Source organism: Euleptes europaea, chromosome 14 (assembly GCF_029931775.1).
Source record: "Euleptes europaea isolate rEulEur1 chromosome 14, rEulEur1.hap1, whole genome shotgun sequence".
In the NCBI taxonomy this organism is placed as follows: Eukaryota; Metazoa; Chordata; class Lepidosauria; order Squamata; family Sphaerodactylidae; genus Euleptes; species Euleptes europaea.
In genome coordinates, this window is record NC_079325.1 from 52,614,490 (window position 1) to 52,642,262 (window position 27,773).

General features: G+C 45.7%; 1 protein-coding gene across 1 annotated transcript; it reads right to left on the reverse strand.

The window, feature by feature from the left end:
- Positions 1 to 1,825: 1,825 nt before the first annotated feature.
- SLC27A4 (solute carrier family 27 member 4) lies at positions 1,826 to 27,671 on the reverse strand. Its single transcript, XM_056860579.1, has 12 exons — positions 27,511 to 27,671; positions 23,788 to 24,182; positions 22,264 to 22,422; positions 19,547 to 19,616; positions 17,773 to 17,864; positions 11,723 to 11,832; positions 10,654 to 10,863; positions 9,406 to 9,532; positions 7,174 to 7,311; positions 4,093 to 4,257; positions 2,431 to 2,577; positions 1,826 to 1,983 (listed from the first exon to the last, which is right to left on the reverse strand). The coding sequence occupies exons 1-12, from the start codon at positions 27,669 to 27,671 to the stop codon at positions 1,826 to 1,828; spliced, it is 1,932 nt and encodes a 643-aa protein (XP_056716557.1).
- Positions 27,672 to 27,773: the final 102 nt, after the last annotated feature.

Below are 27,773 nucleotides of genomic sequence, written 5' to 3' on the forward strand. Positions count from 1 at the left end.
CGTTCTATTACCTGTAGAGCAGGTTGGTGCACATTTTGTGTGGTTGGGCAGCACTGGATCTACTTTGCAGTGGATCAGACCATTGGTGAATCTAGTCCATTGTTAGGGTTGCCAGGTCCCCCCTTGCCATGAGCGGGAACTTCGGGAGGGGGGGATTTGTGAGTTCTTATTAAACCCGAAAGTGACAGGGACACTCTAGCATATTCCTACAAAAACTGTATGGTTTCCATAGATTTTTTTTTTTTGCGGGACGTGCTAGAGCATCCCCATCACTTCCAGGTTTACCTCAGAAGGGACATGATTGTGCCAAGCCCTGCTGCACACATGGGGATCTCCCGCCCCCATTTAGCTGGCCTGTTTCCCCCACAGGCCAGCTGAGGGGCAGCAGTCAGGACTATTAATTGGCGGGCAGTTGCCCGCCATTAACAGGCACAGGGCAACCCTATCCATTACTGCCTACGTTGTGTGTCCAAGGTCTTTCTTGGTCCTGCTCCCAGAAATCCTTTTATGTTGCAGGTGCCAGAGCCTGAACCTGGGATCTTCTGCAAGCAAAGCCATCGATAGACTTTTGAAGTCTTTCAAAGATACAGGAGCCCATACACACTATTCCGTCTAGCCGCCCAATCTGGAACTCTCCTCCATTAGCTCTTGCCTGGATCCTCCAGTTCAGAAGTAGCACACAGTGCAGATATGCACAGAGCACACTGTAGAACAACCACCATCTGTGGAAGAACTAGTACGGACATACCCTGTATCAGTGCTCCGGCAAATCATTGAGGAGCAACATAAAAAAAAAACATGCAGAAGTCCTCACATTTCTGAAAGCCAAGGAGGCTTACGCGTCAGCTAGGTAGGAACACTTATAGAAGGGGGTGAGTGTGCAACTCCAAGCACTGACCACGGACACATTTTGCCTCTGACCTTAAAAAAAGGCCCCATAGGAAGTAGCGGAATGAAGACAGCCGTGTTGACATACAACAAACTAAACCAGGTGCCGCCAGCAGGACAACAGTACAGAACAAAAACCCAGCCAGTTTATACTAACCTTGCAGCGGATCATTTCTTTCAAACAAACAAACAAACAAAAAACACAATAAATTATAACACACATGGACTGGCAGACTAAAAAATCGCCCAACTATGAAAATAGAAAAAAAAAATCCCTGGGAAAAAAGTCATGGCAGACGAGTGTTCGCATCATCACCGTTTCCTTCCCGCCCTTTCCACGTTAGCGATAACATTTTAGCAGCCAGGAGGAAGGAGACAACCCTTCCCATCAAAAAAAATATCCACAACTTGTGTTTTGGTTTTCCTAGGATGGCCCTTGGAAAACAGTTGGCTAAACTTTGCACAAGCTATCCCAGTTCAGCCGCAGCTGCCCGATTGGAAGGGAATGAAAGCACCACAGTGCCTCCTAGAGGCACCACAAATCAGCGCAGCCCTTGTTGGTCTCGATGGCTTTGGGGGGCACACCAGGAAGAGGGCAGACTGATCCCCACCACGCTCATCCCAGTGGGGTGGACAATGCCACGCCCCCGCTGTCACCCCCCTAACCCAACAGTCACCATGTACATGAAACAGAAAATAAAGCCATAATGTTTTTATGCTTTGGTATGCAACCTTCTCCGTCAGCTACCTCCCCAAATTGTATGCCGCGGTCTTCTGTAAAACTTGATAAATGTTTTCTTTTTTTGTTTGTTTTAAAAAAATCATTCTCTGTGCCTTTTTTCTTAATTTTTAAACCCTTTCTAGCTTTCCACATCCTCTCCTAACTCCAGCTCCCACCTCAGGAGGAGGCACTAAAACCGCACGAAGAACAGAGGCTTTACAGTTTCTCCAGTCCTAACTGGATCCTCTTGTAGACCTCCTCAGTCAATGGAAGGTATCGGCATTGTCTCGGCTCCAGATAATACAACTTGTCCTTCACCATGGAGATATCGTAACCTTCCTTGCGCAGCTCTGTTTTCTGGAACTTGAAGGTGCCTGCGTCGGGAAGGGCAGGGATAGAAGGAAAAGAAATAGCAGTGAGGCTTTCCATCTCCTGTGCCATTCTTCATTGTGACAAGAAAAAGAAGTAGAAGAAGAGTTGTTTTTATATGCCGACTTTCTCTACCACTTAAGGGAGAATCAAACCGGCTTACGATCACCTTCCCTTCCCCTCCCCACAACAGACACCCTGTGAAGTAGGTGGGAATGAGAGAGTGTGACTAGCCTAAGGTCACCCAGCTGGCTTCATGTGTGGGAATGGGGAAACCAATCTGGTTCACCAGATTAGAGTCCACTGTTTATGTAGAGGAGTAGGGAATCAGACCCGGTTCTCCAGATCAGAGTCCACCGCTCCAAACCACAGCTCTTAGCCACTACACCAAAAAGTGAGTCCACTGAAACAAACAAACTCTAAAACACCCCCCTCTCCCCAAAGACACTCACTTGTTTTATGCACTTCGGAAAGCAGTCGCAGGAAAACAGGTCGTGCGTATGCGGGTAGCTCCTTCTTCATTTCATCTGCAAAGGCCTCCAGATCATAGGAGTGGTGGGGATCAACAATTGCCGCCATTCCAGCCTTCCCTTCAGTGCCTGAAACACAGAGCCTTGCTAGGACTATTTTTTCTTCCTTGGCCACCTAGATAACAGAGCCCCCCCTCCCAAGGCGGCCCCCCCCCCCGTTATCTAGGTCCAGGAGCCTCTGGTTATACTAGGCCCCATGAAGAAGAGTTGGTTTTTATAACCCGCTTTTCTGTACCTTTAACAAGCCTCAAAGCAGCTTGCAATCACCTTCCCTTCCCTCCTCACAACAGGTACTTTGTGATGGGGGGGGGGGCCTGAGAGTTCTGAGAGAACAGTGACTGGCCCAAGATCACCCACCAGGCTTCATGTGGAAGAGTGGGGAATCGAACCTGGTTCTCCAGATTAGAGTCTGCCGCTCTTAACCACTACACCAGACTGGCTCAGATTATTCATATTATCATTCAGATTATTCATACTGTTATTCAGATTATTTGGACTGTACCAGAGAGAGGCTTTGAGAAATTTCTATTATTTATGAGCCAATAACTGGCTTTACTTTTGGTTTTTCCTGAAATCCACATCTGGATTACAGTTGCCAAGCTCCAGGTGGGACTTGAAGATCTCCGAGAATTGCACCTAATCTCCAGATGACAGAGACAGTTTACCTTGAAGAACATGGCTGCTTTGGAGGGTGGACTCTATGGCATTAAACCTACTGAGGTCCCTCCCCAAACCCCACACTTCCCAGGCTCTACCTGCAAAATCGCCAGGAGTTTTCCAGCCTGGAGCGGGCAACCCTAACCTGGAAACATGGCAACCCCACCTATGGTGGGAGGCGGCACCCACAATAACTGCTGAAACACTCGAGTGATATAGCTACTACTGACTGTTTGAAGAAACTGGCAAAATGCTGGGAGGGGGATACCAAGGAAAACAGAGACATCCCCCCCCCGAAACTCTGTACACAAATGGGAATATCCCCACATGGAAGCAGCCTAAACTCAGTACTAAAAAAAATAGATACAAATATTCAATCCAAAAAGGTATTCAAGCCAAAATAGAACATCCTCTCAATGTCCAGTAAAAATTCCTGGTCTCATCTCCTGAAGTGAAGAATCAGGCCACAATAGGGAAAGCATTCAGCACTTCTAGAGGACACAGAAAAAAGGCCCTGGCCCCAGATTCTATCCCCAGCATTTGCAGTCAAAAGGATCAGGTAATTGATGACGTGAAAGACCTCTACCTGTGACCCTGGAGAGCCGCTGCCAGTTGGAGTAGACAATACTGACACTGATGGAGTAAGGGTCTGATTCAGGATAAGGCAGCTTCATGTGTGTATCCTAATGATCATTCTGGCCTCTATGCAAGATTGTACCCAGAGCAGGGCCCCCCAGTTATCTTAATGCTCAAGGGGGATTCCTGGGAGACCAGGAGGGAAGGCCTCCCTTACGACACATATTAATATCAAAGCCAACAGCCTGAACTGGGCCACAGAAACTGAATGTTACCCAAGAGAGTTATCAACATAAACTAAAAAGAGAAACAAAACGCAAGATTGGAAGAGAAAGTGGAATCGCCCATTACCTGGCACCTCCACGCCATAGACCACAACATCAGTCATGCTGAGGATACGACTTAGCGTCCCTTCCAACTCTGTCGTGGAGACGTTTTCACCCTTCCAGCGAAAAGTGTCTCCGGTGCGGTCCCGGAAGAACATGTAGCCATACTCGTCCATTACTAACACATCACCTAAAGGAGGAAAGAGAGATCCCCACAAGAAGTTGTGATTTTAGGTTTTGTGAGCTAATTTTTTTTCTTGTATCTTAGGCCTCTGGAGCCCTACAGCTAGGGTTGCCAGCCTCTAGGTGGGGCCTGGAGATCTCTTGCAATTACAGTTGATCTCCAGACGACAGAGATCAGTTCCCCTGGAGAAAATGGCTGCTTTGGAGGATGGACTCTGGCACTGCACCCTGGTGAAGTCCCTCCCCTCGCCAAATCATACCCTCCTTTCAAGAGGCCTATCCTTCTGCCCCACTAAATCCACACGGACAGTACAACTCTGTGGAGACCTGGAGGCCTTTTTCCGCTGTCTACAGAATACTTTCACCACAGCACAGAACAGAACACAAACAGGCAGCCTCCTCACAGCTTCAACAATCTACTGCCAAACAACCTCCTCACACTTATACCAATGAACCATATGACCAATTAGCTCCCACTCAACACCATAGAAAGAAGAACTCCATGTGGACTCCTCTGGAAGGTCGCAACATTACACTGGACCTGTATATAAAATGCTTCTGTTGCGGAGCCCAAACTCAAATAATCAACAAAAACCACAGCTCAAGATCTAGCCTTAGCCACACAGAAAAGAATGCCATAAGCAGCCTGAAGAACAATCCAAATAGTACAATAAAACAAGCTGACAAGGGAGAAGCCATTTTCATAATGAACAAAGCAAAATATACACAAGAAGCTGAGCGACAACTCAATGGCTCAGTGGTAGAGCATCTGCTTGGCATGCAGAAGGTCCCAGGTTCAATCCCCGGCATCTCCAGTAAGGACCAGGTAGTAGAATCTCTGCCTGACATCCTGGAGAGCAGCTGCCAGTCTGAGTAGACAATACTGACTTTGATGGACCAAGGGTCTGATCAGTATAAGGCAGCTTCATGTGTGTTCAAACACCAGTTTCTACAGGCTGCTATCCACAGACCTCATACAGGAATACCAGCAAGAACTCAATAAATCATGAAGAAATTACCAAAACTTACACAGGAACAAATTTATAAAAATACACCCCAAGAACTTCGACCAGGCACTTCCTACCTCCTGCCAAAGATACATAAACCTGGCAACCCTGGAGGTCCCATTGTCTCAAGCATAGGCACCATCACCGTAGGAATACCAGGACTCCATCCTGAGACCATACGTCATTAATACCCCGAGCTATGTCCATGACACCACAGACTTCCTAAGGAAACTGCAGTCCATCAACCATCTCCCAGAAAACAGCATTTTAGCCACCATGGATGTTGAGTCTCTGTATACCAACATCCCCCATGAGGATGGACTACAAGCCATTAGAAACACCACTCTTGGCAACACCATAGCAGACCTTGCCACTGAACTCTGCAGGTTTGTTCTCACCCACAACTACTTCAAATCAATGGCCCAGCCATGGGCACCCCATGGCTCCACAGTATGCCAACATTTTCATGGCAGATCCAGAACAGCATTTTCTGAACTCCTACCCACTGGCGCCTCTCCTTTCCTGGAGATTCATTGATGACATTTTCTTTGTCTGGATTCATGTCAAAGAAGCCCTCAAAAAATTTCACCAAGCTTTCAACAACTTCCACCCCACCATCAGTCTAACTATGAATCACTCTGAACAAGAAATAAACTTCCTGGACACCACATTATGGATGCACGAGGGACTTACAAGCACCACATTATACCGGAAACCGAAAGATCGGCAAATATATCTATACGCCTCCAGCTACCACCCCAATCATATCAATCAGTGCATTGTCTATAGCCAAGCACTATGCTATAGCTGAATCTGCTCCAACCCCTCAGATAGAGATACCCACTTGAAGAATCAAGAGCAAGCATTTTTACAACTACAATATCCTGCTGATGTGGTAAGAAACATTATTGGAAAGGCCAGAATGAAACCCAGGCACAGCTTGCTACAAGACAAGCCCAAAGAAAATGGCAACAGAACACCTCTGTTGGTCACATACAGCTCACAATTCAAGCCAGTCCAACATAGTAGTAATGACCTACAACCAATGCTGGATTGTGACACTTCCCTCGCTAAGGCACTGGGAGGCCGACCCTTCCTTGCTTACAGACAGCCTGCTAACCTAAAACAACTTCTCATCCGCAATGATAAACTACTTAACAGTAGCATGGACTCCAGTACCAAGGCCTGCAGCAAACTAAGGTGCCAACTTTGCTCTCATATAGATCCTAGCAACACCATCACTAGGCCCTGCTCATCTTCTAATGCATTTTTTGCCATTGCATGCCAGCAATGCCCTTCCACTCTCTACATTGGGCAAACAGGCCAGTCCCTGCGGCAAAGACTGAATGGACACAAGTCTGACATCAGAAACCACAACATTCAGAAACTGGTGGGGGGATATTTTAACCTTCCAGGACATTCAGCTGCTGATTTAAGAGTAGCAGTTCTCTTACAAAGGGATTTCAAAGGGAGATTAGAAAGAGAGACTGCTGAATTACAGCTCAAAACTATGCATTCTCCTGGATTGAATAGAGACCTGGGATTCCTGTCTTTTTACCAATGCTGATTTCTCCACCCTTCTGCATATCACACCTAATTCAATTACTCCTGCTATTGTCATTTACCTGCTACTGACATTTACAGGCTATTGCCAGTGGGTGTCTGAATTCACTCTTTTCTACCTACGGACAGTTGAACTCACATTCTAGTTGTATCAGACTTTTTTATAATATCCATTTAATGGGCTATATTTGCACTGATTAGGTATACCTCATAAAAACTTTCCCCTTTCTTTAATTTTTTGACTGATGTCTTTTTTCCCATAGTGAAGTACCTACAAACCTACCCCACACTTAAAGGGAAATGGATGCCTGACAGCTGAGAAGAGCTGTAAAAATGCATGCAGGAGGCCTCACCAGTGAGGTAAGCAGAGTCGCCGTACGTGAAAACATTGTGGGCAATCTTCTTATTGTTGGCTTCGTTGTTCAAGTAGCCGTCAAAGCGCTGCAAAGGATCACTTTGGATGATGCGTCCAACCAGCTGCCCTGGCTCTCCTGCAGAAGGAGAAGGGAAAGACAGAAGGAAACAGATTTGGTCATGTAACATCACAATGGGAGGGAAGGTGGGATGGAACAGCCCAGCCTCATCACATCTTGGAAGCTAAGTAGGGTCAGTACTTGGATGGGAGACCACCAAGGAAGACTCTGCAGAGGAGGAGGAGGAGGAGGAGGAAGAAGAGGTGGACTTTATATGCCAATTTTCTCTACCTTTTAAGGAGAATCAAACCAGCTTACAATCTCCTTCCCTTCCTCTCCCCACAACAGACACCCTGTGAGGTAGGTAAGGCTGAGAGAGGATAACTAGCCCAAGGTCACCCAGCTGCCTTCATGTGGAGGAGTGGGGAAACCAACCCGGTTCTCCAGAATAAGAGTCCACCACTCCTAACCACCATGCTAGAAAGCAATGGCCAACTACCTCTGCTTCTCACTTGCCTTGAAAGCCCCTTGCTGGGGTCACCATAAATTGGCTGCAACTTGACAGCACATGCGTATGTCAAATCACAACGTGTCTGAAAAGCAAGAGTTTTGTTTTTCAGACTTAAGCGGATGGCAGAATCACTGGTTGCTTCCCCAGAGCCCTTTCACTGCATCCCTCTCTCCCCCAACAGAACTGCAGCCATTTTATTTTGGCTTCCAATTGACAACGCCATGCTTCTGCCAGCCTTCTAGATCTTCCCCAGCTCCACTGCAGGTTTCCTGAAACCTACTTTCATATAATCTATCCTGGAGAATGTTAGTGAAAGCAGAACTGGGGGAAATGTGGATGGAAAAGTGCGTACTCCTGCACCTTTCTGCCCCTGTCTAGTGCCACATTGGGTATAATTTCCCCTTGGGCCTGACATTCTCCTTCACCCACTGCTGGTGGGTTTTTTTGCCTTTTTAAAACGTTAAACCTTTTAAGGGCCTTCTCAAAACTGCTATGGAACAGTCAAGCTTTAACCAGCTGCCTAAGAGCTCAACTACATATTGGTTTTCCCCAGGGATATCACGTGGAATTCATGTTCACACTTAATTCTCAGGCTTACAGAAGCCCAATTTGGATCAGGATCTTAGTGCGCAGGGAGGCGGCCCCCTCCCGCACATAACATTTCCCAACTTGAAGGGCCTTAGGTAACTGATATTTGCCTCATTAGAGAAACTTATGTGTAGCCCAACAGCATATATAAGTTTCCCCAAGGGGGAAATAGCAACTCTCTGGGGCAGATTCAAGTCAGGAAAACACAGGGCAGGGGAAGTTTATGCCCTCTCTTCCCATGTGCCAAAGTCCCATAAATAGTGAGTAAGGTGCGGTTAGACCCCAAGAGAGCCAGCATGGTGTAGTGGTTAAGAGCGGTGGTTTGGAGAGGTGGATCCAGATCCGGGTTTGATTCCCCACTCCTCCACATGAGCGGTGGATGCTAATCTGGTGAACTGAGTTGGTTTCCCCACTCCTACACATGAAGCCAGCTGGGTGACCCTGGGCTAGTCACACTCTCTCAGCCCCACCTACCTCACAGGGTGTCTATTGTGGGGAGGGAAAGGGAAGGTGATTGTAAGCTGGTTTGATTCTTCCTTAAGTGGCAGAGAAAGTCGGCATATAAAAACCAGCTCCTCCTCCTCTTCTTCCTCCTCTTCTTCTCGATCTAACATGGGCCCCTGTGCACCTGGGAATAACGTTTCAACATGGAACTCCCAGCACTCGATCTAACATGGGCCCCTGTGCACCTGGGAATAACGTTTCAACATGGAACTCCCAGCACTAGCCAGTTTTGGCAAATGCAGGGCAGACCCATAAATGGTGAGTAAGGTGCAGTTAGACCCCAAGAGTGAGTATCTACTTACTTGTGGCTTCTTTTTAGCACTGGGCAGTTCGATTAATTTGATTTTTGTGTTGCTACACTGTCACCTGTAAACTGTTCTGCAAACAATTATTAGGAAACCTTATACAAATACTGCAAAAAAAAAACGGGGAACCTTTCTGCGGGTGTAAAATTACCCGGGGGGAAAAAAACAGGTTAGGAAATCAGCCTCCGCTGCTGATACTCCCGCCTCCACCATCCTGCCATCAATTCCAGGATGACTCATCATGTTGTTGCTATCCAGATTCACCTGGTTTACACCGAATGCAAAGTCCATCAGGTCCCCGGATCAGTTCCATCGTATCCTCGTTTACTCTAACCAGGTTGATGGGGTAAACACTGGGGAGGATTCTGCTATTGAAGCCGCAAGCACCAAACTGGAGAGGAGAGAATTTTGGACAGGTAAGGAGAGTTCTGCTGGATCAGCCCAATGATCGAGCCATCGAGTACAGTATCTTCCCTAAAACATAATGGCTTTTAGCCTCAAATAAAATTAGCAAAAAAAAAACAAAAAAAAAACAATAGTACACTATCTTCTTTCCTACATTGCTCAGCCAAATGATCCCTGGAGGCCCACAGTCAGGGGCACATAGGTAATACCTCCTCAGTTGTTTCCTTTCAGCACTAGTATGCAGATGGTTACTGCCTTTGAACATGGAGGCTCCACTGAGTCAGGGGAGGGGGTATGAGCACTGCCACTTCCTCTATGCAGTCACATTCTGCAGACGACCAGGCAATTGCACAGAGGCAGGGGTCATAGCCCTTCCCCACACGGTGAGTCAACATGCAAAGAAAAGGGGGTATCATCTCTACCGGGCTGAATTCATTGGCAAAACCATTTTTGTACCCCAAGCTTGTAAGATCTCCAACCAAACTTTGGACAGCACAATAAACTGTGGTTTGCACAACAAACTCTGGTTAGTCTACCACAGATGGGTAACAAATGCTTCAAGTGTGTAAATACTGGTTTAGCTGCTTTTTGCTGAGTTTCATCTTTCCCACACATTCTCTTCTCCATATTGCCACATCAGCAGCTGGGCAACTGGTAAAGAAGCGAAGTTGCTCAGCACTTTGCTTTGTGAATTCAGAGGTCAGAACAAAACACTATTAGCAAAAGCTGCAGTTAACAAACCAGCTGCAAACTCTAGTTTGAAATCCCAGTTTGTTTTCAAGAGGTTCACTTTGGGTAGTCTGCATTCAGGTGACGCAACTTACCATTTGGATAGTATGAATTAATTTGGTGGGGTTTGATCAAAGCACAGTTTATTGCTACTGCTGAATGCAGCTCTTATTAGTTCTCCATTGCATCTGTTCACAACTAGGACAGGAGCGCCCTTGTGCATATGAAGGAAGCCTTTTAAGAAGCAAATGGCCTTCAGTTGTGAACCAAGGAAATAAGTGGTTCAGTTGGTGGCCATCTCCTGGGTAGTGATTTTTCCAAGGCCCGTTATAAAAACAAAAACGAAATGTCAACACCAGCATGAAGAAATCTTCCCACCTTGTTGTCAAAGTTGCCCACACTGCAATTGCATTCGGTGGCGCCGTAAAATTCGGCTATCTGAGGGATGCCAAACCGGGTGGTGAACTCCTTCCAAATGGAGGCCCGCAGGCCGTTGCCCAAGGCCATTCGCACTCGGTGCTTGCGCTCCGCATCCTGCGACGGCTGGTTTAAGAGATAGCGACAAATCTCCCCAATGTACTGTATAATCTGCAACCGACGGGAGGAGAAAAAGGAAAAGAGTTAAGGAAAAAGGTGAAACACAATGGAAGGCTTCACTCTGTCACACACTCAACAGCTTTAGACACTTCTGTTGTTGGAACCACTGAACAACTCCCTTATTTAGTTTTTAATTGTTTGTTGGTTACAGTTTATGAATCAACACCTTTGACAAGGTAGTTGTCAAACTAACAATAGGCGGTAGCTTGTACAGTCTGATACTTTCCAGTTAGGGCTTAAACAACCCACACCCATCATGCATATTTCATTTATTTGGATTTCATCTCATTTCAAACTTGAAGCAATCACAAGGTGGACTAGAAACTTTGAGGAAAGGTGAAAAGGGGATAGCCGACAGAACATAGCCTAAAGATGGCTCACACTCCTACACGGCCCTAGAGGAATAAATTCAATTTCTAAGAAATGTAACCAGATCTTATGCTTCTGTGCATTGCTCTGGTTGATATCAAATAAAAGCCACGAGACAAGTCCAGATTTTCATATCCAGAAAAGAAGTCTCAGTTGAGATATAACAAACTTCAACAAATTGGATGTTGTTTCTTATACCAACAGCAGGAGTATTAACTAGGATTAAATCAGAAGACACCCCCCCTAAATTGCGAAGGTGCTCTCATGCAGGTCGCATCAAACTGGAGTTAGTTGAACACTTCCGTCTCCAAACTTAGAGCACAGAAAGGGGAGAGGCGGGGTCACACCCCGCAATTTACCAGGTTCAAGCCATTCAAGGGGAAAAAACCTCTCGTTTCTTTTCAATATCTGAATGCAACAGAACATTTGCATCACATTCCACCCCACTCCGATTTGGGTCGGGTTTCAGCCCCTGCCTTACCGTACAGTTGTACTTGACACAGTCATCCCAGAAGTTTGAAGCTGAGAATTTCTTCCGGATCACCACGGTCATCCCATGCAGGAGGCATTGGCCGACTCCAACAATGTTACCTAGAAAGTGCGAACAAGAGAAGAAACCACTAGTGATCATAAAGTTTGGGACTAGCCAGTGGAGGTCTTAGTGCTTAAGAACATAGAAACATAAGGAAGGCCATGCTGGATCAGACCAAGGTCCATCAAGTCAAGCAGTCTGTTCACACAGTGGCCCAACCATGCGCCTCTAGGAAGCTTACAAACGACTGCAGCATTATCCTGCCTGTGTTCCACAGCACCTAATATAATAGGCATAAGAATTAAAGAAAAGCCATGCTGGATCAGACCAAGGCCCATCAGGTCCAGCAGTCTGTTCACACAGTGGCCCAACCAATGCCTCTAGGAAGCTTACAAGCAAGACAACTGCAGCAGCATCATCCTGCCTGTGTTCCACAGCACCCAAGATAACAGGCATGCTCCTTTGATCCTGGAGAGAATAGGTATGCATCATGACTATTATCCATTTTTACCAGCAGTCATGAATAGCCCTCTCCTCCATGAACATGTCCACTCCCCTCTTAAAACCTTCCAAGTTGGCAGCCATCACCACATCCTGGGGCAGGGAGTTCCACCATTTAATAATGTGTTGTGTGAAGAAATACTTCCTTTTATCTGTTTTGAATCTCTCCCCCTCTGGCTTCAGCAGATGACCCTGCTTCTAGGGCCCTGGGCGAAAGTCCAGGATGGGGCCCCAGAATCACTGGCCCCTCACTGCTGGACCACCAGCAAGACCAAGCAACAGGAGGTTCTTGCTCTGCACGAGGCGAACAAGAGCAGCCACTGCCCCCAGAATCCAGCTGCCTGAGCCCCAGAAGGGGCAGATGCAAGCAGCCACTGCCACAAGCCGGCTGTGTGTGCCCCAGATCGGCTGTTCCCCACCTCCTTTGAAAGGCAGACCTGTGGGTTGTTGGGGTTCCTCACAGCATGGGGCCCAGGGCAGCTGGCCTTATTGTCCTTTGGGTAAGGCCGCCTCTGAGACTAACAAAGCAATTGGTTGGTTAATGTGATGAAAAGCTCCTCATCTCTTGGAGTCACAACTCACAGTGTAAAAATGGTTCTCGGACTGTACCGCTGTTTGGAAGTGGGAACTGCATGAACACATGAATCTGCCTTATACTGAATCAAAACCTTGATCCATCAATAGGGTTGTCAACCTCCAGGTACTAGCTGGAGATCTCCTGCTATTACAACTGACCTCCAGCAAAGAGATCAGTTCCCCTGGAAAAAATGGCCGCTTTGGCAATTGGACTCTATGGCATTGAAGTCCCCGCCCTCCTCAGGCTCCACCCCAAAAACCTCCCGCTGGTGGCGAAGAGGGACCTGGCAACCCTATCCATCCAGGTCAGTATTGTCTAAGACTGGGGGCGGCTCTCTGGGGTCTCAGGCAGAAGTCTTTCTCATCACCTACTACCTGGTCCTTTCAACTGGAGATGCCCTGGATTGAACCCAGGACCTACTGCATGCAAAGCAGATGCATGACCCCTGAGCCACAGCCCCTTCCCATGGGAGGTTTAATGTTCCTTAATGGTTCAATGATCCTCCATACATTTAAAAAAGCAGCTCTCTGCACATAGAACATCAAGTATCAGGATAAGGTTCCCGCTGGCTTTTCTATGTGAAGTTATCTTTTTATTCCAAGGCAGGATGTTCAACATTGACCCACAGAGTGAGCTATCTAAGGCTCAGACTCTGCCTAGAGACTTTGTACTACACCAAAATGTGATGGAGGGGCTTAGAGGATGCTGGATTGGGTGGAAAGGTGGCATAGAAATGTTTTTTTAATAGTTTATTCATAAAAATGGATAGTCAACAATAAATATATACGTAAACTAAAAACAAAAAGTCACACAATAGCATAAAGTCACATAAAATGCTTTACAACCCTGCATCGGTAGCCCTTTCTTGCTTAACCAAAACCATATCTTATCGTAAAATGGACAATTCAATTCTTTGAATCGTTCTTGTCCATAACAGATCTATCCTACTAATATCATCTTTTTTTTGGTAAGTAACCACTTAATATACTAAAATATACACCTCTTTTATTTTTGAAATCCAGTCCTGTATCTTAGGGGAGGTTTTTTTGGTTCCACTGCCTAGCAAAGACCATTCTAGCTGCAGTGTGAATAAATGTTTTGAATAAAATAAATTGGCTGATGCTTACCCAGAAACACTGGAGAGGTGGTGATAAATGTGTAAGCTACATGCTCCAGACAGCCCCAGGTGTGCCTGGTAGCAGTGACAGCGTAGCATCATTCAGAGTAGAGCTCAGAGAGAGCGCCTGGTATAAGGTTGCCCCTTCACAGTGAACTTTAAAACTAAGCGGGGATTTGAGCCCAGAGTCCCCAGTTGTGGTCCAGCTCTTTCACCACTACACTCTGACACTCGCCCCCATAAAGCACGGGGCAGCTGGCTTTCAGCTGCACTGGAGTCAGAAGCCAAAGGGAAAAATATTTCCTGTCTTGCTCCTCTCCCTTGTGCTGAATGTATTTCATTTTCTCTGGATACCTACCTGGGGAGGGGCTATGGCTGAGTGGTAGAGCATCTGCTTGGCGTGCAGAAGGTCCCAGGTTCAATCCCCAGCTTCTCCAGTTAAAAAGACCAGGCAGTAGATGATTTGAAAGACCTTTGCCTGAGACCCTGAGGAGCCGCTGCCAGTCCGAGTAGTCAATCCTGACCTCGATGGACCAATGGTCTGATTCAGTGTAAGGCAGCTTCCTGTGTGTAAACACCCTCACAGGCCTGCTTCTCATTCTTGCTGCTTTTCTAATCTTTGCCCTGTTTCCTCGGTTTTCTTTTCTTGGATCTTACTGAACGGCTGCTCTGCGATTAAGAAGAGTGGTTGTTCTTCGGGGCCTCCCCCTTTCTTCTCAGTTTCCTTGCTTTTGCTTTAATCAAAATGTGGATTTCTCCCTCTCATTGGGCAGGAAACATGGAGTCTGGCTTATGGTTCCCTCTCTGTTCCCTTTCCCTCTTCTCTCAGGAAGGGATGGGGGGTAGGGTTGCTTGCTTCCGAAACCTTCAGCACTACCGAAAGATACTTTTCTCACTATCAGCTGGAAGGAGAATGGAAACTGGGAATCTACATAATCCTTAATTTATAACGATGTTCCCCCATAAAAATCTGGCAATACCCATCTTGAAGGACAAGATCCTACTGAAAGGTCTGCTTGACATCAAGTAGATCTCCCTGCAATTTTCCCTTTAAGAGTGTTACTTTCCGGGGTCTTCTGCTATTCCAAGATAAAATGCTAACTTGATGACTTCCTGTTCGCTCCGAGTTCCCCACCATTCCTAACGGATCCTCATTCCATTCTTGTTGTGTGTGTGTGTGTGGGGGGGGGAGAGAACCAGGGGAGGTTCCAACAAATACAGCTTGGGCAGATCCTGTTTGCTTGTGTGTCTACTGGTTTATTGACATGATTTTTATTTTACTGTCAGCTACTTGTGTAATAGCATTTACTGTATATGGCCAAAGGCTGTTACAATTAATCACAGAGAACATAAAACATGAATCATAAATAAATTTGTTAGTAAACTACTTTGTGTCCACCCAGGAAGAAAAAAGGGTTATAAATAAAAATCACTGTCTTTTGCTTTGGTTACATAATAAGTAACTCACTGGAAAAGACAATAACGCTAGGAAAAGTTGAAGGTCGCAGGAAAAGAGGAACAGTCAACGTGAGATGGACTGACTCAGTGAAAAAAGCCATGGCCCTCAGTTAGCAAGACCTGAATAAGGCTGTTAACAATAGGACATTTTGGAGGACATTCATTCATGGGGTCGTCAAAAGTTGGAAGTGACTTGACAGCACTTAACACACATACACGCACACACACACAGAGTGCTTAATTTTCTTTTTACAATTCTAGTTTTTTAATTGCTCAATTATGATCCTAAAAAGTAACAGGAAAAGAATGATGACTTTCGTTGGAAAGGAAAAAGTAGCAATTAAAACTTCCCTTCCAGGGAAAGGAACCCGTGCTGGATCCATTCAGGAATGCCAAATGAAGGGAAAGTAATTATGCCTGGAAGAGAGGAAAGCTGCTTTAACACAACACAGGCACGGAAGATTTCAAGGGACAGGGAAGTTTGGACAGCATTTATGACAGCTTTTTGAACAGATGCTACCATTGCATTTTAAGAGTTGCTGGGGGGTTGGGGTGGAGAATCACCACAAATCTGGTCAAAGAGAAAAGGAAAGGAAAGGAAAAAAACCACCAAAAATCAAACAAAAAAACGCCCCATCCCAGAGCACCACGGGTTGTCAACAATGTTGCCTAGATTCTCTGCCAAGCTAAACAAACCAAGGGTGGCAATTCCAGACTCAGCGCCTTATGGGAAAGCAACCTATCTCTCCTTTTTGGGGGGCCACTTTGTCCGCCTCTAATGGTCTTTTTCTTCCTTTGAAAGTCAGGCCCTTTGCCCCATTACCGCAGGGCCTGCGCCTTCAGAAGCGCTTTTGAGAGTTGCTCCACAGCCCTGGAATTTCTATTCACTAGAAACTTGACAAAGTCAAGTCAGCTTTTAGAACTGGCATCTGATTACAGTGTGTAAGTTCGCACTTTCCTTATGCATTATCTACTGCCCATCCTTGATTTTAATGGGAGATTGCATGCATTTTTTTCCTACAGCCTGGCAAATTAAAGAGCCCTGTGGCGCAGAGTGGTAAACTGCAGTACTGCAGTCCAAGCTCTGCTCACGACTTGAGTTCGATCCCGATGGAAGTCGGTTTCAGGTAGCCGGCTCAAGGTTGACTCCGCCTTCCATCCTTCCGAGGTTGGTAAAATGAGTACCCAGCTTGCGGGGGGTAAAGTGTAGATGACTGGGGAAGGCAATGGCAAACCACCCCATAAACATAGTCTGCCTAGTAAAAGTCGGGATGTGACATCATCCCATGGGTCAGGAATGACCCGGTGCTTGCACAGGGGACTACCTTTACGGCAAATTAAAACTCATCTCATTAAAACCTGTCTCACAGCACTACTTTTTGTGCTCCTTGTGTCTGTTCATCCCAGTTCTTCGGAATACCCCCTCCACGTGGTCTGCCTGCCTATACATATTATCTAACAACTCCTCGTCTCTGTAGAGCTTTTTGCTTGGCTAGATTGAATGCTAACCCTTCTATGGTAATGCAGGGCAGAATTCTGAATATACCATACTCAGACAGGATCTGCCCTTGCTCTTCTGGCTCTATGGACTCATTAGCCCATGCCCTTTTGGAATGCCGCTTTTACGAGGAACTTCGATCGCACTATATTTCCCCCCTTTTAATATACAAATCCAATGCCTCTGTGACTGACATAATGCCTTTTTTACTAAGTGATAGGGACCCTAAGGCTACATTGTCAGTGGCAAGATTTGTTTCAGTCCTTATATCCCTCCAACACTAGATATATGCTGCTCAAGATCAATTGATCAAGGAGCTTCTAAGGGATAAAAGGAAAGGTAAAACCTGTCTCTGTAACAGCATAAAGAAACCACAAGTGCTAAGAATTTGACAATAGAACGTGTTATTTCCAGATTGCTGTCTGCCAGTGAAAAAGAGGTCATGCAAGGTTGGACAGGTAGGATGTCCTCTCTACTGAGAGGATAGAAGCAATAAGCAGCTAAACTGGGGTTTACATACAAACCAGGACTTGTTGATGTATAGGTCAAGCAGAGTTTGTTGCACAAACCACAGTTTAAAGAAAGCACAATTTATCACAATACCAGAATGCAGCCATAAGGTGCTTGACACCATGAAGCTGCCTTACGCTGAAACAAAATAGTGGTCTATGAAAGTCAGTATTGCCTACTCAGACTGGCAGCTGCTCTCCAGGGCCTTAGGGTGAGGTCTTTCACATCACCTCCTATCTGATCCTTTCAAAAGGAGATGCTGGGAAGTAAACCTGTGCCCTTCAGCATGCCAAGCAGTTGTTATACCACTCAGCCCTCTTCTAATGTGCTAGACTTACCTGCTGCATGGTACAAGGGAAGGCAGTCATAGACCACATCATCTGGCCTCATGCAGAAGCCATTAAAGACCAAAGTTGCCATGCGGAAATACCTGGAATACAGGAGAAAACAGAGACGTCAGCATCCAGGCCAAAAGAAGCTCATCTAACAAGAGACAGAAACACATTCCCCACAAGGCTTGTGTGTCTGAGCCATTTTTGCTGTTTTCAATATTTTATCGACTATATGCAGTGAATAAACACAGCAGACAGTGCAATGAAAGATGCAATCCCATCCAATAAAGCACTTTTTCAGAACAACGCACTGCAGGCATTCACGTTCTTTTAAATTATTCATGAATAATTTTTTTAAACCTCATTACAACTCTACAATCAAATGAGTTATCAATCAGATAGAGGAGGGGGCAGTTTGCAGTTCAGCATTTTAAATTGGGAGTTCTTAAAAAAAGATACCAACATCACGTTTTCTAAAAATCAAATACTTTTTTTGCTGAACTAATACAATTTCCAACTAAGGTCCTAATGCAGAAGGCCAATATTGTGACTGTTTTGTTTAGGCTGATCAATGAACAACTCGCCCGTCGGCACGTGTGCAAAAAATGACTCAGTTTTGGTATCAATAGCCAGCATTACTGGCCATCTGGCCCTAACACTCAGCAAAGAGCCCACCAATGACCAGAGATTATAGTCACCATCTCCAGGCTAGAAATTCCTGGAGATTTGGGGGTGGAGCCCAGGAAAAGGAGAGACCTCTGCAGGATTCTATAACCTTAAGCAGATGATGAGAGGGAGGGCACCTTGGCCATCTTCTGGGCATGTAGTAGGGGTCACTGGTGGTATTGGGGGGAGGTAGTTGTGAATTTCCTGCATTGTTCAGGGGGGTGGACTAGATGACCCTGGTGGTCCCTTCCAACTCTATGATATAGTGTCATGCAGCCCATCCTCCAAAGTAGCCATATTCTCCTGGGAAACTGATTGCTCCAGTCTGGAGATCAGTTGTAATTCCAGGAGATCTCCAGGCTGCAGGAGGTTGGCAATCCTACCAGACATGGGTGGTCCTACCCACTGCCACCAATAATGGGACACTGCTCTATAGTCCTTTGTGATATCTCAGAGTCAGGGCTTAAGAGAGCAAGAGATAGCAGTATTCTGTTGCCTCCCCAGATACTCATGCCACATAGGGTTGTCAGCTGTGACTTGGGAAATACCTGGAGAATTGTGGGGTGGAGCCTGAGGAGAGTGGGGTTTAGGAGGGGAGGGACTTCAATGGGGTATAATGAAGAAGGAGAAGGAGAAGAAGAAGAAGAGTTGGTTTTTATTTGGGCAATTTTCCCTAGGTTTTACACAAGAGGTAAAACAACAGCAGCAAGTTGGTAGCATATGGTAGCAAGCTGTGCTTCAGTTAAGAAATCCCACTCAAAGAATCTAGCTAAATTTTACTCCAGTACACACAAGATGGCTTCCTGATAGCCCAGCCTAGCCTGATCTTGTCAGAGCTTGGAAGCTGGGTTGGCCATGGTTAGTACTGGGATGGGATACCACGCAGGAAGCCCAGGGTTGCTATGCAGAGGAATGCAATGGTAAACCACCTCTGCTAGTCTCTTGCCTTGAGAACCCCATGGTCCTGGGGTTGCCATGACCCATCTGTGACTTGACAGGACATAACTATTATTTATTACACACCACATATGTAGGGACAAACCAGGGTTATAGGTTGGCCGTACCTATTTTCCCTGCAAAGCAGCCCTCTGCCCCCCATAATCAGTTCACTTACCTGCAATGGACTATGATTGCAGCCTTGGGCATCCCCGTCGTACCCGAAGTGTAGATGTAAAACAGTTTATCTAGAAGGTAAAACGAGAAGGAGATATGGGATCAGAGTTCCCCACATTCAGACCTAGGATATATGTGCACAATGCTGACTTACTGATGAATGCTGAAAAAATTAGTACATGGAAACAGAAAATGACAAAAAATGAGAACAAGCTTAATTCACATGCAAAGAGCCAAACTGAAACAAGGATTTTCTAGTCAAAACGGCAGAGACAAGAATTTGAAATCAATCTTAATTTCAAAAAAGCTGGCTGCTTTCCTTCCCAGTCAGCCCCTAACAACAAACATAGTTATGCATGGGCCTTTAAAGATGTGGTGGGCTTAGTAATTTGCGTACACACATTGGCAAGGCTGGCCCTAAAAGCTTGTATTATTGTACTCTGATGTCTAAACACTCAGAATTAATATGCAGACCTAGCCAGAGTCCCTGGCCTTCAAGAACAACTGCTCCAATTGAGGAAAGGTCACCCCAGCGAGTACGCTGCCCCAACCTGAAGTACTGACTTAGTGGCTCAGTGGTAGAACAACTGCTTGGCATGCAGAAGGTTTCAGGTTCAATCCCTGGCATCTCCAGGTAAAGGGACTAGGCAAGTAGGTGGTGTGAAAGACCTCTGCCAGAGACCCTGGAGAGCCCCTGCCGGTCTGAGTAGACAGTACTGACTTGGATGGACCAAGGGTCTTATTCAGTATAAGGCAACTTCATGTGTTCATGTGTCCACCAAAGGGCCAAACTAGATGTTACAGCTGCCACAAGTCAGCCAGTTGGGATTCCCAGACCCATTCAACAGAGGAACTTGACACTGGGGAACTAATGCTGTCCCCAAGTGCTCCAGGGCGCAGTTTGTCTCGGGAACACGTTGTAGGTAGAATTGACAACTCTGGGTCGGGAAATACCTGGAGATTTTGGGATGGAACCTGAGGAGGGCGGGATTTGGTATGGGGAGGGACTTCAATGGGGTATAATGCCATAGAGTCCACCTTTCACAGTGGCCATGTTCTCCAGTTGAACTGATCTCTGTGGCCTGGAGATCAGCTGTAATAGAGGGAGATCTCCAGCTACCATCTGGAGGCTGGCAACACTATGCTGAGGAGGAGCTGTACAATATATCTTAGCCAAAATATCTATGTGTAAGCAAGACGGGGGGAAATAAGCAACTGGAGCAAAAGAAGTGGTGGGGTGCCCTCTGCTACTTTTTGGAACTTGAAATCCTCTACAGAATCAGTAAGGACTGAATTAAACTGGCTAGGAAATATAAATATTGTACACATTCGGGTGGGAAGGAAAATTTAGATATAGCTAAGTCATATGTACAGAACAAATATTAGTTCAGGTAGTTGATAGTTTGGATTAGTACTTTGTATTAGTGCCTTGGATTAGGTACTTTGCATTTTATAAAGAAATGGCAGCTTAAATAAATTATGGTTTTAAAAAACGTGCAATGACAAGCTGCATTTAAAGAATGTGAGAGCCAGCGTGGTGTAGTGGTTAACAGCGGTGGTTTGGAGAAGTGGACTCTGATCTTGAGAACTGGGTTTGATTCCCCACTCTCTACATGAGCAGCAGAGGATAATCTGGTGAACTGGATTTGTTTCCTCACTCCTACACATGAAGCCAGCTGGGTGACCTTGGACTAGTCACAGCTCTTTTAGAGTTCCGTCAGCCCCCACCTACCTCACAGGGTGTCTGTTGTGGGGAGGGGAAGGGAAAGTGAATGTAAGCCAGTTTGAGTCTTCCTTTAGTAGTAGAGAAAGTCGGCATATAAAAACTAACTCTTCTTCTTTTAGAAGTGGAACATTTGTTATTTAAAACGTGGCAAGTTGGCAACAGGTGCCACCCCACCCCCATCCAAGAAATGGCAGCACTCCAAATTTCACCCTCCTGACCAGCCCAATTCAGCCCACCCAAGATTCCCCCAAGCTCAGGGTGGCTCTCTTGAAGATTGAGGGACCTTGATTATGCTGATGGATGCAATCCTATGAACACACTCAAGAGTGTCATTCGATAAAGTGGGACTTGCTTCTAAGTAAATGCATCTAGGAATATATTTAGAAAGCTGGGGAAAATGGCCCCTTTAGCAAAAATGCAAGATGTAAAATGGACCTTTGGCTCCCTTTTAAACAAGTTCACTAAGTAGGGCTGCCAGCTTCAGGTTGGGAAATTCCTGGAAATTCAGGGGTGGAGCCTGAGGTGGGCGGGGTTTTGAGAGTGGCCCTCAGCAAGGTATAAGGCCAGAGAATCCATCCTCCAAAACGGCCATTTTTCTCCAGGGGAACAATCTAGAGATCAGTTGTAATTTCAGGAAATCTCCATGCCTGACCTGGAGGCTGGTAACCGTATCACTAAGAAAAACGGTCATTGTTATGAAGGAAAAGCTGTTGAGCCTTCAACTGATATGTTTCCGATGAGTAATTCAGAGATGCTGAAACGCATGCTAACTCTTGCCTGGGAGTAAACCGCATTGAGTAGACATGGAAGGATTCTAAATAGGCCTGCATAGGATGGCTCTCTTGAACTAGTAAGAAGTTTGCAAAAATTTGTGTTGTCTATGAGGAAATCACCCTTTGTTTCTTGAAGCCCTGCCTGGAAACCTGTTGCAGCCCCACTTGGCAAGGAAGGCAGCCCAGGGCTTTGGCCTCTCCCTCCTTCTCTGAGCATACCTAAGAATCCTTTGGGTGACAGAGGTGGTGAATCGCGAGATGCTTTTTCCACCAGAGGGTCCAGATGTTTTGTGCCTGGTGGGACGCAGTCTTCTTTCCAGTCACCAGAACAGAAGAGAGGAAGGGATTTCAGTATTGACGAATGAACCTCTTGCATGGCTGGGAAAGAAGAACAAGTATTAGAGGAAAGTGCCACAGTCGCACCTGTCTCTGAATTATGGGATTCTTCATACTCTTCACCAGTGGTTCCCAAACATTTTGAGTCATGGAACACTTTTCAGGAGAGAAATTCTTCATGGAGCACTAATTTTCACCTAGCACCTATAAACTAAACCGGATGACAGTAGTATTGACGATGGAAGGTAGTTTAAGCATTTGGACATGTTAAACATCAAGTTTTATTTCACTCCAAAAAATTATTTTCTGCACCAATTTCTACTTGATACTTACCTACACATAGTTCATGGCTGGAAAAATTCACAATTTTGAGATCTTGTCACATTTATTTTATTTATTTTTCTTTCCAATCTCTTCATGGAGCACTAGGAGATGTTTTGCGAAGCACCAAGTGCTCCGTGAAGCACAGTTTGGGAACCGCTACTCTACACCATTCAGGTTTGCCCGCTGGTCCCCTGTACCTTTCACAGTGGTTTGATCAGCAGAAATCAGAAAGCAAAGCTTTTCCCGGCCAGGAGCTAAACCTGATTGTTACTGTTTGCTGCAGATCATAGCGCTGGTTGAAAAGTTGGCTACCCTAATGCTAAGGAGCTAGACAAAATTCTTAAGTGTAAGGATGTGTCACTGGCAACCAAGATCAAGTTCATTCATGCCATAGTATTCCCTATTACTATGTATGGGTGTGAAAGCTGGACAATGAAGAAAGCTGATAGGAAGCAAGCAGATACCTTTGAAATGTAGTGTTGGAGGACAGTGTTACGGATACCCTGGACTGCCAAAAACCAAATCATCGGGTTATAGATCAAAGCAAGCCTCAAAGACTTCTGCTTGAGGTCCTGGAGAGCAGCTGCCGGTCAGAGTAGACAATACTGACTTGGATGGACCAACGGTCTGGTTCAGTATAAGGCAGCTTCATGTATTCATGTGTTTGGTGGGTGACACGAGAGAGGGCCTTTTCAGTGGCAGCCCCACGATTATGGAAGAACCTCCCCCAGGGAGGCACCCTCACTTTTGATCTTTAGGAGGCAGCTGAACACGGTTTTGAGGACCACATTTGATTAATTTACTAGCAGTCCTAAATTTTGTTTTTTAATGTATTTTATCTGTGTTATAAAGCCACCTTGAGCTCCGTATGGAAGAAAGGCGGCAAATAAATGTTTAAAATAAAACAATAAAATAAATAACTAAAATGACCAGCTGTGAAGTACACTTTTTTCCTGGTGGATCAAGCCCTTTGTTAATTACCGGGAGGCACAAGTACTATTTAGATGTTTGATCTCTTGCACGGTAAGTTTTGGGTCCAGCAAATTCCATCTCTCCCTCTCCCCAAGTCTCTCCATGTCTCACCTTCGGCCAGCTCACTCCCAAACACAACGGCCTTCGACTGGGAGATGCTGATGCAGTGCACCAACGATTCCTTCCGCACGTGGGAGTTCACGAGAGCCGCCTCCACTCCGATCTTGGCCATGCCGAGCCACAAGCCGACGTACTTGTTGCACGATTCCATGAACAAGGTCACCACATCCCCGGAGCGTAAGCCCTGCCCGTACAAGAAGTTGGCCACTTTGTTAGAGTACTCATCAAGGTCCCGGAAGGTCCAAGACTCTCCTGTTCCTTGGAAAATGAGAGCCACTTTCTCCGGATGTCTCTGCATGGTATCCTGGAACAGCTTGGGGATGGTGTATTTCTGTCTCACGTACCACCAGACCCTCATTCGAGTCCACATGACGATGAGCCCCGTGCTGGCAAAACAGAGTAGAGGGTAAGGTAAGAGGCCTGCCAGCAAAGCTCCCACCAAAGAAAACTGAAGTTGCTTTTACTTTTCCCTCCTGACTGTTGCAGGTTACAATCTGAGAGCCTGTCCAGAATTGTGAGATGGGGGGAACTGGGAAACCCCCCCAACACCCCCCCCGTCTCCTTCTGGATTCTACAAATTCTCAAGAGCTTGAGCAGGATGATTCCCCCTCCCAGCGTGGTGAGCTGGGAGCCAGCGTGGTGTAGTGGTTAAGAGCAGTAGTTTGGAGCGGTGGACTCTGATCTGGAGAACTGGTTTGATTCCCCACTCCTCCGCATGAGCAGTGGAGGCTAATCTGGTGAACTGGATTTGTCTCCCCACTCCTACACATGAGAGGTGGACTCTGGTCTGGAGAACCGGGTTTGATTCCCCACTCCTCCACATGAGAAGCGGACGCTAATCTGATGAACCGGGTTGGTTTTCCCACTCCTCCACATGAAGCCAGCTGGGTGACCTTGGGCTAGTCACAGCTCTCTTAGAGCTCTCTCAGCCCCACCTACCTCACAGGGTGTCTGTTGAGGGGAGGGGAAGGGAAGGCGATCGTAAGCTGGTATGATTCTTCCTTAAGTGGTAGAGAAAGTCAGCATATAAAAACTAACTCTTCTTCTTCTCCCCCTGCCCCAGTTTGCTTTTCCCTAACTCTCAGCTGCTCTCAACATTCCATACCCCTTGGAGCGAACTCATCCTCATCAGGTGTTTTTTAGGGGCTCCTCTTCTCCTTTTTGTAAATTACCAAAGTCATCTTTTTCTGCATACCTAGGGAGTCTCCCTGACTATACAGAAACCCCTTTCTTGTCTGAGGGTGGGCTTGCTTTTACTTTATTGGCCTGGGGCTGCCATTAAATACAGTGATCACCTGGACGAGGACCATTATACATTCAGTGCACATACCTAGCTCCTTCGAGCCATATGGAGCGCCCAGGCCAGCTCCTGCTAAGCACCCAGTCTCCCCCCCAAACCTGACAGCTTCCCACATTCAACTCCCTGTCAGATGCTGCTTTGTATAACAGAAACTGTGAGGTCGTTCTGGTTTTAAGGGAACTGCCCTTACTTTTAAAGAGTTTCTGTCTCTCCTTTTTCACATAACAGAAATCACCCTGTCTGGCACTGCCTTTCCTATCGGCTGCTGATCATATCCCAAAAGATACCAACTGCTTCCTATATATTAAGTCTCCCCCAGGTTTGGGGTTTTTTCCCTCTCAAGAACTGGTTCTGCCAGATCAGAGGTAGTTTCTTGGCACTGGATCAGGCAAATTGCCAGTTCAGATTGCAATCTGGCTGGCAACACTGCAGGCATCATCTGAAGTACAAAGTGCAATCTGGCATGAAAGAGTGCACCAAATGAGACTCAGAACTTTGCCTAAGAAAGCTCCTGCCTTCTCTACAGGGCCACATCATACATTACAAAGCAACAAGTCCACAGTTTCTGTACAGCATACAATCAGACACACCTTTACACACACCCATCACAGCTGCAGGTTACATTTTTAGATCTACACTTAAAAAAAAAAGTAGCACGTGAAGTGGTTCTGAATAGACATATAGTTTGGCCTAGCAGAGTATCGAAAACATAGGCAGATTTCTCATGTGCCTCTAAAAGTGCTTTTGAAGTGCTCTCTCCCATTGTTAGTATGCACATGTAAAAGGCAGGAAGTCTCTTTCACATGCTCTGCCAGCAAGAAGGTGGGTTTACAATTTGCATTTAAACTTTCCTGTCTGTTCCATGCATCCTATGAACAGATGCATCCTTTTACGCAGCATTTTTTGAAACAATATCTCTAGACCAGCATCTCTTCCATAGAGTTGTACATACATTTAAGAGGCTCCCCCCCTTATTTTAACCTCTCCTGATTCAGAAGCATTGGGGACCCTCAGTCAGTTTCACTGGGAAAGCTTAAATTAAGTCTGGGAAGATGATAAGTATATCTGTTTTGTTTCAACTGAGGAAAAAGGTGACATCAACACAAGGTACAAGGAGGAAAATGAGCCTGACCAGTCTTTGCAGAGTCTTAAGAAGGGCCTGCTTTCTTGGGAAGCCACATTAGGAAGGACAGAAGGTGCGCACAAAATGTTAAGTCCCAGCTTAAAGACTGGGGCTGTTACCGCACTAGGTATTCCCAGCGATGTATTAAGAGTCTGAAAATGTTACAAAAAATACTGTTCGCACTTTCTATGTACTCCCACCGATGTAGTAAGAGTTTGAAACTGTTATAAAAAATACTGTTGGCACTTTGTTTGGCCCCTTTAGCTGTGAAGGCGTCTTCCAACCATTTTTTAGCCGTGGCATCCAAAAACCCTTTTAAAGCGATGTTTTTTATAACTTCTTCAAACTCTTGATACATCGCTGGGAATACCTAGTGCGGTAATGACCCGGGTATACAAATTCGATGCCCCAATGGACAGAACACAGATTCTAAAATCGGGAACTGCTCCTTGGTTTAAACTTTTCAAAACTGACCATCTTAGAGCTTCTTAGGGGGTTATCGCACTTTGTATTCCCAGCGATGTATTAAGAGTTTGAAAATGTTATAAAAAACATCGCTTTAAAAGGGTTTTTGGATACCACGGTTTATAAATGGTTGGAAGACGTCTTCACAGCTAAAGGGGCCAAACAAAGAGCGAACAGTATTTTTTATAATATTTTCAAACTCTTAATACATCGCTGGGAATACAAGTGCGGTAACAGCCTTTTTTACCCAACATACCAAATCCAAAGCTTAGAGCAGCCTTTAAGTCCCTACCGTTTCAGACAATGCCAACGGCTGTCGTGACAGGGCATTATTGCCAAATTCCCAAAGATCAACATTTTTTCATCTGAGGAATGTCTGCTCTGGAGGACTTATACCACTACTTATTTGAATGCCCTCTATATGTGGAACCCAGGGTTAAATTTCTTGCTGGGTTGGTTTCTGGCCTAAACACTTGTCCTAGTGCTGAGAAATTAGTCTTTTTGTTAAAAGACTCTGATGGGTTTGTTTCTTATAGGACTTCCCTGTATGCTCTGGCGGCAAAGAAAATAAGGTCCAATATGGTTGCTAAGAGAGCTGACCCTTCAAGTTGATTTTAATGGTTGCTAGGCCTCATTGGCCGATTGGGACACTGCCACAATTTTTAGCTATTAATTGTTCTGTATGCATCAATTTAGCATAGTTTTATTATGCATATTTATTATCAATCTAGCAATTTTTTAACCTAGTATCTTCCTTCTATTATGTATTTGTTGTATTGTTGACATGTTTGTGTCTATATGCAAATAAAACTATTTATTCACTTACGTTACGTCCCGACGCCCCGTTTTGATGACTATACGAAGGAATCGCCATCCACCAGACCCCAAGTAGAAGATCAAGAGGGCTGGAATCACTTGGAGCCAAGGAAGACCCAAGACAAGCCGAAAAATTACAAAGAGCAGGAGGAGAGCAACCAAATGCAACATCTTGGCCTGAGGGAAGAGAAGAAAATGCTCTTCAACATGACTCCCCAGCAGAGCCACCAACCCAGAAAACCCAATTTAGATCTATGCTGGACTACGAACAAA